This window comes from Crocodylus porosus, unplaced genomic scaffold, assembly GCF_001723895.1.
Source record: "Crocodylus porosus isolate Cpor-Errol unplaced genomic scaffold, CroPor_comp1, whole genome shotgun sequence".
NCBI lineage: Eukaryota > Metazoa > Chordata > Crocodylia > Crocodylidae > Crocodylus > Crocodylus porosus.
The window spans coordinates 34,219,941-34,239,746 of record NW_017728911.1 but is presented as its reverse complement, the minus strand read 5'-3'; the positions used below and the strand labels follow the sequence as shown (position 1 = coordinate 34,239,746).

The window sequence follows — 19,806 nt, the reverse complement described above, 5'->3', positions numbered from 1 at the left end:
AGCAGTATCCTTGTTGCTTGCTTAGGACAGTAAAATAACTGTCTCTGACTTCGCTTAATCTCTGGTCTGATGCCATGTTCTTCAGCAGAGCATTTCATCTTGAGCTAATTAATGGGTTTTACCTCTGTCACTTTGTGTAACAGCAGTGGCAGTTTCACAGATGCCTAAATTTACAAGAGTCTGTTCAGTTTGGCCTAGAGACTGGCTGTTGACAGCTCAGAATTTGGGTCTGGGACAAGTGTGGAGTATCTGTGCAAAGGAAGGCACATCAGTATAAAAGTTATGAATGGAGTTCTAAAGTGTTGTACTCCACCTGTCTGCTTGCATAGGTAAATAATATATGCTGGTTTGCAGCAAGGCAAATCTATTTTTGTTTACAAAAGCAGCAAATATCAGTGTTTCCTTTTGTTATGCAATCTCTGAGCGAAGCAAAACATGAAGGAACACTGTACCATTGCATGTGTTAACAGCACCCATTTTCTTCCCTGTTAATGCAGATAATATTGCCTCAGAGCTGGAGAATTTCATGGGCCTTATTGAGACGGTCACTGGGTATGTGAAGATTCGTCATTCACATGCACTGGTTTCCTTATCTTTCCTAAAGAATCTCCGGTATATTTTGGGAGAGGAACAGCTGGATGGGTAAGTGCTCAAACTGAGCAAGATTATATTTGTAGCGGCAGTTTCAGCCTAACAGGAAGGCATGGAAAATATGTCTTCTAATGAATACTTTTGTACCATTTATATAGCCTTCACTTCCACTAACGTGCAGTATTTGTCTTCTACTTACTACCATTGCACCATCATCATTCATTTGATTCACTAGCGTGCAAGCAGCTGGATGAGTATATTAAAAATATATTTATGGTAACGCTGCTGCTGTTTTTCTCCTGCAGAAAGATTTTCTTTGGGAGATGCTGTATATCTAAGCAGTTTTTGCTTTTATCCTAGACATGTTCTGCTTTTGATGCTCCAGTGCATTCTGAAATCAGAAGTCATTGCTCTTTTGTCATTGCAGTTTGTTAGTATTGTGTCCTTAACTGAGGTCTATGGAAATGTCACCTAGAGAAGAATAGCAGTTTCACTAACTAAAAGATCAGGGCATGTACCTGGAACTAATCTGAGTATTCAGGAGCTGCACAAATGAGCCCTCCACAAAGTACTGTGAAGAAACTAAGTCTCTTAACCTAGACAATGAGTTTGAGCCTGGAAAGTAATCTTGGTTTATTGAAAAGTTTACTGATCAGCTTCCTGGATTGTTTTGACTCCATAACATAGCTTATGATATACTTTTAACAGTGTGTTGTGCCATTTCTGTACACCACAGATCCAGGAGTAGTAGGTGACTGAAAGGAGGAGGAAAGGAGGTTTGCATTCTGTAGAAGTGAAGTTAGCAGTGCTGAGGTAGGGATGACTTTCCACCTGGAAACTGCTGTGCTCTGTCTCTTCCCCAAATAAAATAGTTTCCCAAGTTTAAATCACTGCACTGTAGGAGGAATGAGCCTTTCTTACTAATAAGAAAACTAGTAAACTAAGAATTTGGGGCAGTCATTTGGGAAAAAGGTGGTGGGAAGGTCATGGGAAAGGTTGCATGCCTCTGATTTATCTTCCCCGACAGGATAAAGTTACAGTATAAGGGATTCTTCCAAACCTCCCTCTTTTTCTCAGGCTACTCTTTGGTCAGTCTTAAATTCTTAAAATTCCACCATCTGACAGAGCAAGTTAAAGGGCAGCTCTTCATTCTGCACTTGAAAAGCACTCTGTCTTTTTCAATAGGAACATTGGCTCTTTGGACAAACTTTGTTTCTAATTGGAAATCCAAGAGCCGTGTCACTTTGCCTAGCCCAAGGCTCTTTCAGCTCGCTTATGATGTGGTATATTCATGCAGATAGTACAGTTATCAATTTGTCTTTTGCTTTTTATTAATTTATTTTTTTTAAGTGCAGCTGTGAATTTAAGCAGCCATTGCATTTATGGAATCTTACATCTCAGCAGGCGTAACCGATAGGAAAGGAAACAGCAGTGCTATGAACTGGGCTTTATTAAATTGCTTTGATTCAAGAGTGGAACAATAAACAGTGAAGCTGAGAAAGTTGGGGTTCATAAAGGAAGCCAAATCAATTCCTGCTAAAGAATTATTGCCATTATGCGCTTTTGGATTAGGGACCATCCCTTCCCCCTTTTTGGGGGGGGGACAAGCGCTTTTTTGGGCAGTGCCACGATCTGAAATAATAACATTTGTAAAAATATTCAGCCTAAGACAGACACCTGGCATGGAAAAGTTCAGTCTGTATAGTTAGTTTGGCAGAGTGATTTAACAATTCAAAACAGGGAAGTATTACTCTGCCATAACTGTAGTGGCTGTTGCCAGCATCACCTATAATGCACATTAAATACCTACATTAAGAAAAAGAAGATATTGCAAGTCAAGCCTTGGAGTTGGGAAATAAAGAAAAAAATGTGTCGGTTGCCCATACAGACTTATTCTGGCCTGCTGATGCTGAGTTCAGATAAATGGGGATCATTTTTAAACACATGATCATGTGCTGTGTGTTTTGTTACAGAATCCCCTTCCTCAGTGGCTTCACACATACTGGTTGCCTTAGCCACCCATGTGTGGTATGCCTTGTGGTTCCCTATCATCTCGGCCAGTAGTTCTAACCTTTTTAGACTCCAGGCCTCCCTTGGTGAATGCTAGCTATTAGCTTTCACTCATTTTTGACTGTGGAAAAATAACAGAGCTGTTCTTCTGTTGCAGAGGACTCAGTAAGCCCATGGTAGGTCAGAATATTTTTGACACTCCGTATTCCTATTTGAAATCTGTTGGGTTTATCTTGTGAATCATGTATAGGTGTTAGCATAGCGAAGTGCTAGTACTGTATGGCACCCTCACGGATTTGATGGCATCCTATTGTGAATCATGGAGCTGGAAAGTAAGTAGCACTACCCTGGGATGCCTCAGGAAAGATGAGTATCTGTTCAGATTGTTTAGGTCTTGCCCCAAAACGTGGGCCCTAAGCTTGTCTATACATGTGTCGCAAGGCTGTAATTACAGTACATCAGAGCAGACTCATTTAATCAAGTCTGCTGGAGTATGGTAATTACCATGCTCCAGCAGACTCCAGCATCTCGTGTATCACCATCCCTGCACTGAAAAATGGCAGTGGGGGCGCTTTCAACTAAAGCTCGTTGAATGAGCTTTAGTTAAAGTGCCCCTGCTGCCATTTTTCAGTGTGGGGGCACTTAAATTAGGGCGGCTCTCAGAGCTGCTCTAATTAAAGCAGCCCCCCCACCCACTCCAGCCCCTCTCGGAGCATGTGTATAAACTCCCTAAGATACTGTGTGTTTCTGCTCACAGTTATAGCTCATCCCATATTTCCATATGGCTCTGGACAGACTAAGGGAGTGGATTGAGTTAGAGAGAGAGAAGGAATTTACCATGTGTGAGTTGTTCTGCAGTAACTATTTCATCTGTTCATTCCTGTCCCACCACTGAACGTGGACGCTAACTGGGGGCAGCTTATCCCTGGATTTAACGGATGTAAGGTGCTGCAGTGTAGCTTTCACTTACCATGGGTTTGGAGTAGACAGTTAAAAACATTAATGCTCTATGCCTTTAGATATTGTTTTTAGCTGATTGACAGCAGATCATTTTCCTAATGAGAAATTCCTATTCTTTCCATGCTATCTTCCTTGGCATCTTGACTCTTTTCCACAGCTGTGGAGGCCAAGTTTTGATATAATCTTTATTTATAACTTATACCTCCAAAGCCCTGATCGCACTTCAGTTGCCCTCTGTAGCAGCATTTTCTACCGTCTGTGCAAGACGTTTACCTATCTTGTGATTGTGGCTGTACAGCTTTGCAGATGTGGTTTCACTGGTGCCGTGGATAATACCAGAATAACTTCCACAAATTTATACTTACAGTGCATAGATGAGCCCCCAGGACTTGTTTTCCTTGCCTTAAACTTCTGTTCAAACTTGTGCAGATGGTTTTAATGTATGATCCTCAGTCACTTACAACTGTTACCCAGTCTGTTTGCAGGTGTCTAAAACACCAGCAGGGGCGTACTCCACTCCAGTCGCTTGGTTGTCCGAAAATTTAGTTAAGTCTCTTTAAAACGTATCCGTTTCAAAAACCAATTACCACTGTTGTGGGTCGGAGATGAGGTGGCTGGCGTTGCATATTTCTTAAACGAGGTTTTAAGGCTGTGAAGCTGCTTTGTAAGTTAACTGCCTCTTGCTTTGGGTCTTTCCTGAAAGGCTTATCTGCAATTATTTACTTGCATGACTGATGATAGTGCATGTTCATCTCATTAATGTTGCACAGGCTGCTGCAAGGATAATTCTTGGTCATTGACTGCAAAGAAGTCAGTGTCCAAAATACACACCGGCTGTTAGTGCGTAGTGCAGCTCTGCATCTCACTTGTAAATATTTTCTCTCCTGGCAAAATGCATTTAATTTGACTGTAACCCATACGTACTCCCTTTTCAACTCCATTAGCCAACTTAGAGCAATTGCACTCCTTGTCAGCTAAAGGCCCCTGCCAGGCATTATGCTCAAGACACGATTAACTTTTTGATCGCGTCTTAAATAGTAACTCCTCCAGCCATTCAGGCAATTATTAATGGTACCACAAAACACAAAACCAACCACAAGTATTTCACAAAAGACATGTAATGATGTTGCTGGTTTCTGTCATTCCTTAAACCGAATGCATGGCAGGTCCCCCACTATGAAGCCTGAGGTCAGCTGTATGGCGGGGCCTGGTTGACACCTCCAGCCTGGGACAGCCTTGACATCTCCAGCTGGCTCCATTCTGGTCCTCTGGCTGAGGCTGACAGTTGGCTGATTCTGGGTCCCAATCCCATCACTACATCTATTCACTGAGCTTCTGGCTGTCACTGGCCAGTCCAGGGGGAGCCTGGGATCGTGATCCTGGCCGCCTCCTGCAGTGGCAAGTAGTAGTGTTGCTGTTTAAATCTGATTTTCCCCATCCCAAAATTGCTTGTCCTGCCATGCGTGTATGGCAGGGCAGAAGGGGCTGTTGTTGGGATCAGGGAACAGATGTCAACGTGCCATTAAATGAATGTGTGCCCATGGACCAAAGAGATTCCAGGTGTATTCATTCTGCATCATATGAATAGAGGGTGCATTCAATTCATGTGGTTAATCAGAGATTTCATTAAAGAAAAAGAGTTTTGCCTGGCTCAGATGGTTTGTATGGGAGCAGCCCATGAACTGGTGATAAAACTAACTTGCTTTTAAATGTCTCATTGTAGGAATTATTCTTTCTATGTTCTGGACAACCAGAATCTGCAGCAGCTGTGGGACTGGAACCACCACAATTTGACCATCAAGGAAGGCAAAATGTACTTTGCATTTAATCCCAAGCTGTGTGTGTCTGAAATTTACCACATGGAGGATGTGTCGGGAACCAAGGGGCGGCAGAGCAAAGGAGATATAAATCCCAGGAACAATGGTGAAAGAGCCTCTTGTAAGTCAAAGATAAAGCAAACTTAAAGCAAGCCCTCATCTTGTTTAACCTGAAAGCATGATACTGAAGCTCATGGAATCCAGAAGTTAGCAGCTAAAATACTTGATTTTATTTTGAGGGTCCTCAAATTGTGGTTCAGGGCTCAGTGGTGCCCTGCAAAGAGCCAGCTTGTTACATAGCAGCTGAAAACAGCGCTGCTGAGTCACTTAAGAAAATACTTTATTTAACTAATATCAGTTTTTCACAACAGCAATTCGTATAGTAATAGCAGCATAGCTAGAAATACCCATGTTATGAGAGAGAGCAATCAGTTCTGCCAGTAACCTTTTTTACCCCCTGACTAGTACATAGTTTGTCTAGTTTTTTAAATATTTCTCCTTAAGGGAGCTTCTAAACCGGTCTAACAATGCTATATATCTGGAGATGGGGAGTGATTTTGAGAAGACAACTGCAAAAGTGTTTGTTTCGATGTCTTTTTCAGTGCAAAGCAGTTGGTTAAGTATCGATACTTTGTTAATTCATGCTCCTACTGTCCCTGATGGTGAGGACTTCCATTTATCAGCTGCTATAAATTTGCATTTCAGATTAACTTGCTTTTGTTTATTCTCAATTCCTTGCTTCCAATTTCAAAGCGGTATTTCTAGTTCCTCAACATTTCAAAGTTACAGTTCCTTTATAATTGGGGTGGAGCCATGCAGAGATCTTCTCAAGGGACTTGTTTCAAATTGATGGAATAACTCCTGTGAACTTCAGGAGGTCTTTACATCTTTCCTGTTGTTCTGCAGACAAATATACAAATGCTCTTCCATTTTAAAGATAGTTAAGAAAAGATCACTTATGAGCCTGGCACCATGCGAGTTCCTGGTATATATTTTGCCTGTTAAATTGTATGCTAGGAATTGAGTTGTTTTAAGATGTTTATAAGGGGAGTCTACTTGTTAATGGGTTGTGTTCACAAAGCTGGGATGTCTAAGCCACCAGATGTCCCTCTAGGCATGATGAGCCAGCATAGGTGATATAATTCTTGTTGTGCAAGTGTTCTTGCATTGAATAGGCTGGGTGCTTGCAGTCCTGTAGGAACTGCAGGTGTACTGTCCTTGCTACCACTGAGGTGATTCCCAGCCACTGCCTGTTTGGTGCAAAAAGTTTCCTGACTCTCCAAGCAGGGTGTGCGGCAAAAGAATTGATGAAAACTAAAATGCTTTCGGAAGGACAGAAGTTCCATTAGTGCCGGTGCATGAGGGTAAAAACCACTTTATTTTCAGAGTCTGGACAAATACTACATTTGCAGTGCTACTGATGCCACTGAATTTTGTACACCACAGAAATTTAGAGCACCTGGGGTAGACAGACATTACAGGGTTTGAGTGCTTGGAACCTGAAAATGCTGAGTGGGAGCACATGAGCCAGAGGGTCACTGTGTAGACATCCCAGTGGGTCTTATAGGGGCCCAGTCTCTGACGGTTCCTGAGGCCAGCCAAGCATAGAGGAAAGCACTGGTTAGCGATCTGCCCATGGATCACCAGCCAGCCCTTGTGCTGGGAGTGCAGATCCACCCGCACACCTGGCCAGGCAGTTTCCTCTCCAGAAAGCCTGTCAGTTATACTCCCAAGTCCGGAACGGATCTTTGCCTCTGGCTTATCCAACTGTCTGCTTGGTCAGTGCTGGGAGGTCATGTCCTTGCTGTACTGCTTTAGGTGGAGAGTTATGGTCTTCCAGCATTTGCTCAGTGTGTTCCTCCAGCTTGTGTACAAGCTGGCATGCTTCAGTGTGCAAGTGCAAGCCAACAGGACCAAGGCTTTGGGAAGGCTCATTCTTGAGGTCTGCTCCTTGCTTTTTTCTGCCAACATCCATGTGGTTGGTGACAATGCCCTACAGGACAGCATGGAGTCTGGGCTGCTGTGGGACTACTTCCAAACCATATTGTGGCACTTCTGGGCAGGGGACAAGAGCAGCAACTGTTGGGAGCACACTGGGACCTGGGACAAAGAGGCAGTGGAACTTGGATGTAGGGGGCCACCTTCATGCACCTAACTATGCATCAGCCTGGCTCCCAATCTTGAGAAAATCCTGAGCATCTTTGGCCATTATTCTAATGATCCTCTTAAATGTCCTGTTTTATAACTAAATTGTAGAAGTAGCGGAGTGCATTTTTTCTATATATTGTAATGTCATTACCAAATCTTCACCAGCTGCTTTGGCATAAATAAGGGGGTGAGGGAGGAGAGTAGGAAGTTAAGGAATCCACACTATAGTATGGTATCCCGGGCATGAGCTAGAGAGCACCAAAGTGCAGAGCTTCACGAATTGCAGCCGTCCAGTCTCTAGGAGGTGAATCAGACTGACTGCAGCAGTTGCTGTCATTTGTTTTTGCTGCAGGTGAAAGCCATATTTTGCGCTTTGTCTCCAACACCACCCTGAAGAACCGCATTAAGTTGACCTGGGAACGATACCGCCCTCCGGATTACAGAGACCTTATTAGTTTCACTGTGTACTACAAAGAGGCGTGAGTATATGTGTTCAGAGAGTCATGATGTCATTCAGCAGATAGCAGGCCTGGTGGATAGGATTTCTCTGTTGACCGTTGTGTTTATTGGCTGAATGAAGAATAAAGTGAGTCAGCAAAGTCCCTTGGGCAATTCTTACTTTGCTGTGTACTCACTTCGTTCTCTAGTAGCCCTTCCTTACAAGGTTCTGTTTGGACAGTGTGTATAAAACAACGTGCCTCTGAAAATAGTGGGGGGTTTGGGATCTGTTTTCTGACTTTCTTTTTTTTTTTTTTTTATTTAAAATTCAGGGGGCATCTTCCAGCGTATGCTTGGCTATTTTCAGGGCTTCTGTTGAAAGTGCATTAGACTTTTGCTCTTTCTTCTCCTGGCCAGGACTTTGGCTTAAGAGCAGCAAAAATTTGGAGACTGTATTTTATCTACTTAAATTCTAGATTATTTAGATTATCTAACTTGGGCAGGTTGCTACAGCCACAGGCTGCTCATGGTAGCTACATGCTGCTCATGGTAGATTTGTAGTAAAGTTAGTAGAATCATAGAAAAATAGGTCTTTGAAGACTGTTATTATGTCCTCACTTAAGTGCCTTTTCCATAAGCTGCACATGCCTTGCTCCTTCAGCCTCTCCTTGTTTGGCTGGTCTTGCAAGCCCTTTATTGTTTTTGTTGTCTGCCTCTGGACCTTCTCTAACTTCTGTGTGTCCTTTTTAAAACAAGGAGCCCAAAACTTCACACAGTACTCTAGATGAGACCTACTTGTGCTAAGGAAAGAGGCACCATCGCCTTTTGTATCTCGAACTTATACTCCTTGTTATGCAACTCAAAACCTCATCTGCCTTTTTGTGGCTGCATCACACTGCAGGCTCCTACTGAGTCTGTGATCCAGCTAGATGCCTAGATCCTTTCCCGTAGTGCTGCTGTCCAGTTGGTCTTCCAGTACTGTGCCCTTTAGAAGCTTCCAGCCCTCCTTGGTGCTTTTATCCTTCAGTCTCTCCTCGTATTATCTCACGTTGATTTAAATCAGCCTTTTGAAATCCAGTGTCTTTGTTCTGCTGACCTCATGCTTTCCCAGTGCCAGGATCATAATTTTTGTCATATTGTGATCACTTCCTCCCAAGTTACCAGTCATCTTCACATCCTCTACCAGGTCTTCCCTGTTGGGCAGGACATGATCCAAAGTAGATGATCCTCTAGTTTCCGGAGCAGAAAGTTGTCCCCCACACAAGAACTTGCTCAACAGTTTGTGTTGGCTGTGTGATTCTTCCATCAGATATCTGGAAACTTGAAGTCTCCCATCTGTATAATTTTATAACTTTTGGATAATTTTGTCACCTCCTTGAAGTGTACCTTGTCCACCTCTTCTTCCTGTCTTAGTGGTCTATAGTTAATCCCCATTATAACAGTGCTGTATCTTTCACCTTTTTTTTCACCAAAATGCATTTAGATCTGCTACCTTTTTCCTCCTCAACCAGGGGAACAAGTGTATGTATTTTTGACATGCAAGGCAATGCTGACAGCTTTTCCTTCAGCTCTGTTCTTCTGGAACAGTGTAGACCTCAGTGTTGGTGGACCTTGTGTAACAGATGTCTCACCCAAGTCTCTCTGGATGTTTTTACACATGGGGCCATTTCTCACAGCTGGGCTTCTTTTGGTCCTTTCTCTTCTGGCTGGATTGATGCTCGGTTGCCAGAGAGTTGATTTTTATATTGGGAAGACCGATAATATCGCTCTCCTTTCCTTTTCTTGTCCATGTACCAGCCCCTTTGTATCTAAGAGAGGCTAGAAATGGAGCCAAAATGTCATGTCATTCTGTAGTTTTAGTGGAAGTAATGGAGTAAGTGAGCTGTACTCCAAAGGGAAGCACATTAATTCAGTCAGTTGCGTTGAGAAGATGGAGAGAGATGTGGCTAAGGTAGATGGGGTGAAAGAGAAGTTCAGGACTGTTTCTTTTACATGCATCAACTATGCTGTGAAAGAAATGAAGCAGAAGTTCTGGAACCATAGTATGGTTCAAATGCTTTTATTGTCGCATCCCAGAGAGCCTGTGGTGTTGGTGGGAGTCCTCAAATACTGATATGTGCATACAAAATAATTATTAAAATCTTGCTATATATCATAAAAATATTAAATAATCATTCTGTTAAATAAGTGTTTATTGTTTTTATTTAACGCTATATAAAATACACTTCTATTTTCCATATCCGTACAAAGAGTACAGCTTAACGATAAGGGAATGTAAAAATCTCAAGCTAAATATTGGTGTTTCTTTAATTTGAAGAACTAGATTAGCTTGTAGACTTCTGAGTTATTCATCAGGGCAGTTTGTGCTCTTATGGCGAAAGTTCAGTCATTGCCAGTAAATATTTGGAGTTGCTTCTCTTTTAGTTGCCCAGCTAATACAATGCTTCTATTAATTCAAGTCAGAAGTATTTTATTATCTGGTTTTGAAAATGGGAGAAAGCAGGCTAGGGTCAGTATCCTCAGATCAGTTTTGTCTCTCTTTTTAGCCAATGCTACTTTAGAAATACAGCTATGGCCAAACATTTATACTGAGTCTGGGATTTTCTTCTGTGCTAATGTGCAAATTCAGTTGGTTTGTCATTACTACAAAATGCAAGGCAACCAGATACCTGTTAGTGCTTTCTAGTCCTATCTTCTTAGGAGGAAATGAGGATTTTTTTGTCATTATTCTGAACAATTAGTTGTCTCTTTAGGGAAGGGATTATTTGCGTGATATTTTCCTGTCACACGATGCTAGGTCCCCTTATGGAACCAGGTAAAAAATGAATACCTTAGCAGGTTTGTTCTCTCTACTTCTTATTGTCTTGTGACCACTGCTGTTTCTTACTGCTGACAACATTTGCACACCCTCTCTCCTTTGACAGGGAATGATTGAATTGCAAATGTCTATTCCCACTGATAAATTAGGCAGCAGCTCTCCTTTTGTGGGAAAGGAAAGGAAGCTAGGGGTACCCATCTCTCCTGAAACCCTGCCTTTGCAATAACTACTTAGTCTAAATCCCCCAGCTAAATCCAAACTCTGAGTTTTATAGCACCTGGAAATAAAAAGATGAGCCCAGGCTCCGGGATTCTCTGTTCTTTATTCTGCTATAAAAAGCAAATAAACTTTTTTTTATTAGTTTCATTGAACAAGGCTGATGTGAGATTCCCTCATGAACGTTTGAGTGTTTTTAAGAGAAAGTAAAAGTACAATCTGTGCCACTTTTTAAAAATATTTCAGACCATTCAAGAATGTGACAGAGTATGATGGGCAGGATGCGTGCGGCTCAAACAGCTGGAACATGGTGGATGTCGACCTGCCCCCAAACAAAGAGAACAACCCTGGGATTTTGCTGCAGGGACTGAAACCTTGGACTCAATATGCCATTTATGTCAAGGCTGTTACCCTCACAATGATGGAGAACCATCACATTCATGGAGCCAAGAGCGAGATTGTGTATATACGCACCAATGCTGCAGGTAAGATCCTGGGCTTCTGGTGTTATGGCCTTTAAGGAACTATGGGCATTCTTGCACATGCTCTGGGGGTGGGAGGCACTTTAATTAGAGCACCTCCGAGTTAAAGCGCCCCTGCTGTCATTTGGAAGCGCAGGGATGCTGATGCATGAGATGCAGAGGTGGGCTGGAGTGCGGTAATTACCATGCTTCAGCAGGCTCCATTAATTGAGTCTGCTGCCACGTGCTGCAATTACAGCACGTTGGAGCAGCCTCCCGGCTCATGTACAGGCATGCTATATGCCCCTTATTAGCTTTGGATTTTGGAAGAAAGGTAAGTGGATGGGAAAAGTGACCAGCTTTTAAATGGCTTAATAATTAGGAAGTTCATTTGAGGGGCCTGGTGTATTTTCATAGATTTCATAGACATTAGGGCTGGAAGGGACCTCAGAAGATCGAGTCCAGCCCCCTGCCCAAGGGGCAGGAAGTCAACTGGGGTCATAGGATCCCAGCAAGATAAGCATCCAATCTACTCTTGAAGGTGTTCAGTGTCGGTGCTTGAACCATCTCCGATGGCAGGCTGTTCCAGACCTTGGGGGCTCGGACAGTGAAGAAATTCTTCCTTATGTCCAGCCTGAAACGGTCTTGCAGTAGTTTAGTTTGACTGTTCGACTTTGTCATCCCTTGGGGCGCTCTGGTGAACAAACGTTCCCCCAGATCCTGGTGAACACCCCGATAAACTTCCAGGTGGCCATCAGATCGCCCCTGAGCCTGCGCTTTTCCATAGCGCTCAGCCTGTCATTGTAAGGTCTGTTTTCCTGACCTCTGATCATGGCTCTGATCATCACCTCTCAGCATGGCTCTTCTCTGCACTCTCTCAAGCTTCTCCTGACATCCTTTTTGAATTGTGGAGCCCAAGACTGGATGCAGTACTCCAGCTGCGGCCTCACCAAGGCCGAGTACAAGGGGAGAATGACATCCCGGGATTTGCTTGAGAAGCATCTATGGATGCAAGCCAATGTTTTGCTCGCTTTACTAGCCGCAGCATCGCATTGAAGGCTCATGTTCGTCTTGTGGTCAGTCATGACCTCCAAGTCCCTTTCATCTGTAGTGATAACCAGCGTAGCACTGCTGAGCCTATAAGAATGCTGCAGGTTTTTCCTCCCAAGGTGGAGAACCTTGCATTTTTCAGTGTTGAACACTGTCAGGTTCTCATCTGCTCATTTCCTGAGCTCATCAAGGTCAGCTGGATCACCCTCCTATCCTCAGGGGTGGATGCTTTATCCCGGAGTTTGGTGTCATTAGTGAACTTGGCCAGTCCGCTTCTGACTCCAGTGTCCACATCATTAATGAAGATGTTGAACAATATGGGTCCAAGGGCAGAGCCTTGGGGGGACCCCACTGGTCACAGGGCACCATGATGATTGACTTCCGTCAACCACCACCCTCTGGGTTCGACCAGGGAGCCAGTTCCCCATCTAGCAGATTGTGGTGGACCCGAGGCCACAGTTGGCCAGTTTTGCCAAGAAGTGATCATGGGATACCAGATTGAAGGGTTTTTTTGAAGTCAAGATATATGAGATTGGTCAAGCAAGACCTACCCGCAACAAACCCATGCTGGTTATCCCTCAGGATGTTGCTGTTGGCCAGTCTGTTAAGAATGGCCTCTTTTTAATCATCTTTTCTAAGACCTTCCCCAGTATAGAGGTCGGGCTGATGGGCCTGTAATTTGACAGATCCACTTTCCTCCCTTTCTTGAAGATAGGCACCACATTGGCCTTCTTCCAATCTTCAGGCACTTCACCAGAGGAAGACCCGTGCCAGGGGCTGAGCTGTGATGCTAGCCAGCTTCTTGAGTACCCTGGGGTGTAGATTGTCAGGTCCACCTGACTTGAAGGTGTCCAATTCTCAAGGTGTTCCTTCATGAGGTCAGTGTTGATGGAGGGCAGGGAATCTCCCTCACCCAGGCCTCCCTGTCCCATAATGTGGAGGGGCGTCCCATGGGACTGATGAAAGACTGAAGCAAAGTACCCATTTAATAAGCTGGCTTTTTCCTGGGTGTCGGTTGCAATTTTAAGAATATTGCACTTTGTTACGGTCAGTATCTATTTTAGTTTTTTTGCTGAAAATACAGCAGTGAGAGTAGGCAAGAATCTCCTTTCCAGGTAGAGAGAGGAGCACAAGGCTCTTGTTGCATAAGACTGTAGTATGCTTGTTCTTAACACCCTGTTCTTCGTACTGTAGCACAGCACAGGGTGAACTTGTTCCCTTCTGCTCAACCTGGTGCCCTCAAGCTTCCAAAATGTATTTTATTAAACCTTCAAATAGCAGAGCATCTGTGTTGAGTAACTGAAAAACAAAATGGCTCAATATGTCAATTTTTGAGACAATGGGGGTGAATCTCTGGTGCTCTAAAGTCAGGTTCTAGCTCTGTCTAGCTGTTGCCCATCGTTTTCATTTCTGCATGAATGACTAGCTCACATGTTTGGTTTTTTGGAGGGCAGTAAATATTGGGCCATCTTGTTTACCTTGGAAATGTTAATGTTAGTCTCAGTTATGTTAAAAATTGTTGTATTTCAGAACGGCAGTCCAAGTGCATTAAAACCTGAGTATATTAAAAGAAAAAAGTTATGACATTTGAACATACTTTTTTGCCCTGGATCTCCTAAAGCGAATCTGACTGATCCTGTAGACAGTGATTTTTTTTTTTTTCTAGTACATGCAAAATAATTCTGTATTGGAGCAAGTTTGTGGAGACACTGAGGTCTACAAATGCTTAAGGTGATAATGCCATATTGGTGAAAGGCTTTCTTGCACTATTGATCATTCAGGAGCCATGTATCTTTTGAAATGATACAAAAAAGTAAAATCTTGAAAGTTTACCACTGTTCTTCAGCCTTGAATTCAACAAGGCTGTGATGGTACTGGGTGCAGGCAGAAACAACTAAACCTTTTGTTTGTTCAAAACTAAGAAAAGACCCATTCTGCATATTTTACTTTTTCTATATATTTTGCACAAATGTTAGCTGAAAATAACTGGCCATTATTCATATAACACAACAGCAGCAATGCAACAAGTGTGTGATGCATATACTGACAATCAATACACAAGGAGAGAATTTACAGATTAGAAGACTTTGCCTCAAGAAAGGGCTCTGTGTTTCTATAGACATGCAGTTGAGGCTGTTTGTTGCTGTGGATTTTCTCAGAAGTTCTCTTGGCACCTCCAAAGTTGTGCCATTTTTACTTTTTCATGTGAAACCAAACTAAATTGATATAACTTTTTAGTGTAGATGGGTGCTTCATTTAGCAAGTAGCAATTGAAAAGCATATTCTGCTGTTATACGAATTGAAATTTCTCTGACTTACATAGACTAAGAAAATCGCAGCATGATTAACTATAGTTTATACCAGGCTTGTCCAACGTGCGGCCCACCAAGCCATTTTCTGTGGCCCGAGGTCTCTTGCTTGGGAAGGGCAGGTGGGGGAGGGGACGTGAGCTGCTCACCCTCATGGGGCCGGGCTCGTGTGACCTCCCACATCACGTGAGCCGGGTCCCAGCCCCCCAAGGGCTTCGTGGCGTGGGGCTGCTCTGACTGCGTCTGACGGGACGAGCTGAGGACAGTGCCCGCTTTTACTTGTCTCTGGCTCAGCTCCTTGCCCCCGGCATCCCACCCACCTCCTAGGACCCGCCGGGTGGGAACGGGGCACAGTGCCCGGCAGAGGCAGTCGGCAGGGCAGCCCCAGGGGGGCCTCGGCAGGTGGGGTCCTGGCGTGACCTCTGTGGGGCGAGGTGGCGGGAGCCGGTGTCCTCCGGGCTCGCAGCGCTGAGGCCACTGGAGCTGCGTGCGTGGGCGGCTGGGCACCACGGTGAGCTGGGCCGTGCAGGTGGGCGAGCGAGGGGCTGCAGTGCAGCGGCCACCTCGCTCCGGCCCCCCTTGGGCAGCACTGGCTCGTGGGGCTGCACTGCTTGGGGGATGGTCCGGGAGAGGGATTGTCACTCCCTGCGGCTGGGCTGGGTGCTGCTCTCCTGCCGTGGCGGCTGCCTGCGCCCTCCCAGGGGCCATTTGCCTTTGCCGCAGGGAAGCGTGGAGAAGTGGAGCAGCCCGTGAGGCCTTCCCCCGCCAGGAGCCACCCTGGGCAGACCACCTGCGAGGCTGGGAATGGGCTTTGCTCCCGCAGTTCCGCCGTCATCCCCCATCTCACGCGGTGGCTGGTCCCCAGCCACGTCTGCCCAAGCACTGCGAAGACTTTGGGCAGCGGTGTTGCTGGTGTGAGCAAGGCCTGGGGAAGCAGTGGCATAGGCAGCCCCTTGGCCTGCGTGAGAGCACCAGCTACATTGGTTTGGTCACATATTTTAACACAGCTGTCAAATATCTTCTGGGGCTGCCTTCAAGTGGTGGTCATAGTAGGCAGAAGGGGGGCCCCAGCTGTTGGGATGGCTGGTCCAGGACATCATTTGCTGTAGTTTGTCACTAGCTGAGCACAGGTGGGGGTTTATGCCAGCTTTGCCTTATTTCAGGCTTGTCCAACATACGGCCCGCGGGGTGATAAAATATGAATATGGCTTGCCGGCCCACTGGGTGATAAAAAGTTCATGATCGGGCCCACATTCAGAAAGGTTGGACACCCCTGGCTTATACAGATACAGATTCCAGGCCAAGTTCTGGGGCCATTATTAAGGTGGTATTCCCAGTGAAAATTAGTGGAAGATCTCCTGGAGTGAGGATCGCCAGTTTTGATCCATTGAGGTCAACTGATGTTATCAAATGCAACTTCAGGTCTTCGCTCTGGGGCTTTTAATATGTTCACATCCGTAAGCTTATAGGGAGATTATGGATGCTTTTTCCCATTGTGAGATGAGCAGTTTTTTCCAAATGACTAACTAGGGATCATTGGTTTCTCAGCCTTCTCCCAAAAATCTATCCTTATGGATTATGCCTATGTGTTTGGTTTTTTTTTTCCTTCCCCAGTGCCGTCTATCCCTCTGGATGTTATTTCCGCATCCAACTCTTCTTCCCAACTCATTGTGAAATGGAATCCACCCTCTCTCCCCAATGGCAACCTGTCTTATTATATTGTTCGATGGCAACAACAGCCCCAGGACAGTTACCTTTACCGGCACAACTACTGCTCCAAAGGTAAGGGGATGGAAAGTAGTTTTGTGTTAAAATGCCTTAGATGCATACTTGTCAGTTTGCATTATTCACATGGGTCAAAGCTTGACCATTCATGTGCACATTGCAGTTCCCCATTTCATCATGTCTGTGAACAATGGCAAATGGAGGTAGAGGGGTTGAATGTGGTTTGTTACTGTATCCATTTGTAATGTTAGGGGGGAAACACAATCTCTACTTATTTCTTCTCAAGATAAAGTCCCTATTCGGAGATATGCTGATGGGACCATTGATACAGAAGAAGCTACTGAGCCTACCAAGCCAGAGGGCTGTGGTGGGGAGAAAGGACCTTGCTGTGCCTGTCCCAAGACAGAAGCAGAAAAACAAGCAGAGAAGGAGGAGGCAGAGTACCGGAAAGTCTTTGAGAACTTCCTGCATAACTCCATCTTTGTCCCCAGGTAAGAGACATTGGCCTTTAGCTGTCCTGGCCTGGGGGAATGATACAAGTTTCCCTTGACTAGGGGAAAGTTACAGATTGCCTTTGGCTCAAGGTATTTTTAAACTTGAAAGCATCTTTGGATAACACCTGAAATGCGTCAGAACATTGCCTCACAAGGAGCAAGGCGATTTGCAGTTGTCCTGCTTCTCCAAGGCTCTACTAATTTTTACCTGCCTCTCCCTACTTTAGCTAATTGCAAGGGTCCTGACCTGTATTGTTCAAGGACCTTTTTGCAGTTGTTCCTTTGTAGAATCAAGGGTCACTTAAGCAATTCTTTGCTTATAAGAGTTTCAAAGATGAGCACTACATGGCAGACAACTGGTTTCAAACATGACCTCTCTCTCTTCCTCCCCTCCTCCCCCCTTTTAAGTACGTGGGTAAGTCATCATGAAGATTTAATCTGGCCTTAGAAATTAAAGGAGTACTCATGCCTTGTAGAATTAAAAATGGTTGCCCTTTCTAATTCATATCTGCACTAATTATGGAGAGTGTGTTAAGTTTCCAGTGCTCTTTCAGCAGGTGGGAATTAATTGTGCTTTCTCTTTTATGGTGAAGGCTGCTGCTTACATGTTAATGGAGGCTTACCTGTTGAACTGCATTTTATATGGTGTCTTGGAGCAGATACTATTGAAATCTTCAGTGGTTTGATACTTAAGTTTCTAATTTACCTCGTGTGTGAGCTGTTTTTACTTCAGATAATTGGAGCATGGAGCCAGCACACTGTGTACAAATGCTGTATTGCTATGGAAGCAGTCAGATTTTGATCACACATGGAGCCTCGTTGGCTCTCCTGGCTGGTGGAGAACGACGGAAAATCAGCATCTAAAGGACTTCTAATGTGCAGTCTTTTGAGACAGTAAAGCTAAGTCTTGGAAAGCCTACTGTCTTCACTAGCTTCATCTTTAGTATTTTTATTTAGGGACGTGTCGGACTGTAAGCTCTTTTGGGGCAGGGACTGTCAGAATACAAGCCATAAATAATGCTTTTAGTGGAAGCATTGAATTCTTGCGCTGACTTGTGCTGCGTTTCAGATGCCATCCGGAAGTAGCGTTAGCTACTGATGCGTTAACGGGCTGGCCGGTTATGGCGCGTGTCGGTCGTGAGCAGTCCATGTGATGTAAACAAGAGGTGGCTTTGGCCCAGGAGTCTCTGGAAGGCATGTGCAAGTTGTACCTTGCCAAAGGTCGCACAATATTAGTTTTACAGAGGAAAAAAAATGCGTTTGGCTTGAGCTTTGTCATTTGAACAGCTTTACTAAGTTTGTATGGGATAAACTTTCCTGGACCTGAGGAAGAGAAGGAAGAAGGGAAGCTTGAACAAATTATTAACAATTTTTACCCCTATATTGGACCTTTCTAAGATTTTAAGTGGAACAACACATGCTGGGTGCTTTACTATATCCCTCCACAGCCCACACCCCAGCTTATTTGCTTTTAGAATTGGAGGAGGTGGGGTCCGCATGCACACATGTGCACAAGCACACACACTCCCTTCTTTTCACTGATACAACAGTGGTAGCAGATGGGATCCAAGACATGTAGCAGAGGAATTAAATGACTTTTAAGAAATCCGAATGTCAGGGAAACGTGAGATTATGACCTGGCGAGATTTCTCTCTGGGACAAACCTAAGCAACTCGTTCCTTGCAGATGTCTATTTTTTCCTTTTTTTTCCCCGGGGGGAAGTTGATTCATATGTCAACACGAGCCTCGTTAGACAAAGTTGTGCTTCCCGGACTCTACCTGGACCTTCCCGGTCTTTGGGACATCATGAAAAGTACAGCGAGTAAATAAAAGAATCGGACCATGTGGTTTTCAGGTTACTTCAAAACTTGCAGTAATATCAAGTTTACTAATGAACTTGCAGTAATCCATCACATCTAGGGTAGGATGGGTACATACAGAACCACTTATACTGCTGAAGCTGCCTTTACAGCACTGTGGGAACCATTACTCTGCCCCTTTTCCCTAGTGCAGAGAGAGAGAGTAAACCTGTGCTTCTTGGATACCATAACTTTTCAAATTAGCCCAAGATGGAAGAGCAATTAGATTTTGCACTAAGTTGTCACTTTCTTTTTCTTTCTCTTTAGTTTTTTCCCCCTCCATTCAGGTTGGTTTTTATTTCCTTTATCTTTTGCTCTCCTTTCTTTCACTTGGAGGCTAGGTGGATTTTCATGTCCTTTTACCTCAAGATCTGCTTTTATTTTTGGCTGCCTAAGTTGTTTCTCAGGTACTATTTTTTTTCCTCATTTGGGTGTTCCAGCAAAACAGCCAGTTGCTTGACAGAAAGTCATTGATGTCCAGTCCCTCAGTATTTTAGTTATGTTTGCCTTGTGGTTAATCTGTGGGTCTCTGTCTCTCCCTAACGTGACTATATCTTTTTTATTTTATTTTTTTTTTTGCCTGCACATTCTGTATCCATAATTTATTTATTTTTTTTGAAGGTAGTGTTTTTACATTTTTTCAGTGACTGCTATAGAGCAAATCTTTATGCATCCTATGAAGGCAGTGGTAGGTAAGGCAGTGCCTTTCAGCCCTCTGATCACTACGACATGCTGTTATGTTGACATATACCTTGGTGGTTGATTATTAGTGCTGATGACACTAAGATGTGGGGGGACGTGGGCACATTGGAAGGATGCAACAGGCTACAATCAGACCTAGACGGTTACAAGGGTGGGCGGATGAGAATAGGATGGGTTTCAACACAGACAAGTGCAAGGTGATGCACCT

General features: G+C 44.2%; 1 protein-coding gene across 2 annotated transcripts in view; it reads left to right on the top strand.

Moving 5' to 3' along the window:
- Window positions 1–19,806, top strand: part of IGF1R (insulin like growth factor 1 receptor) — a 250,493-nt gene that overhangs the window by 198,951 nt on the left and 31,736 nt on the right. For both annotated transcript variants that reach the window (XM_019533782.1, XM_019533781.1), the window contains exons 5-10: window positions 498–642; window positions 5,285–5,499; window positions 7,879–8,005; window positions 11,245–11,483; window positions 16,433–16,600; window positions 16,830–17,034. In XM_019533782.1, the coding sequence (XP_019389327.1) occupies window positions 498–642; window positions 5,285–5,499; window positions 7,879–8,005; window positions 11,245–11,483; window positions 16,433–16,600; window positions 16,830–17,034 (1,099 nt within the window). The remainder of the gene's footprint in view (window positions 1–497; window positions 643–5,284; window positions 5,500–7,878; window positions 8,006–11,244; window positions 11,484–16,432; window positions 16,601–16,829; window positions 17,035–19,806) is intronic.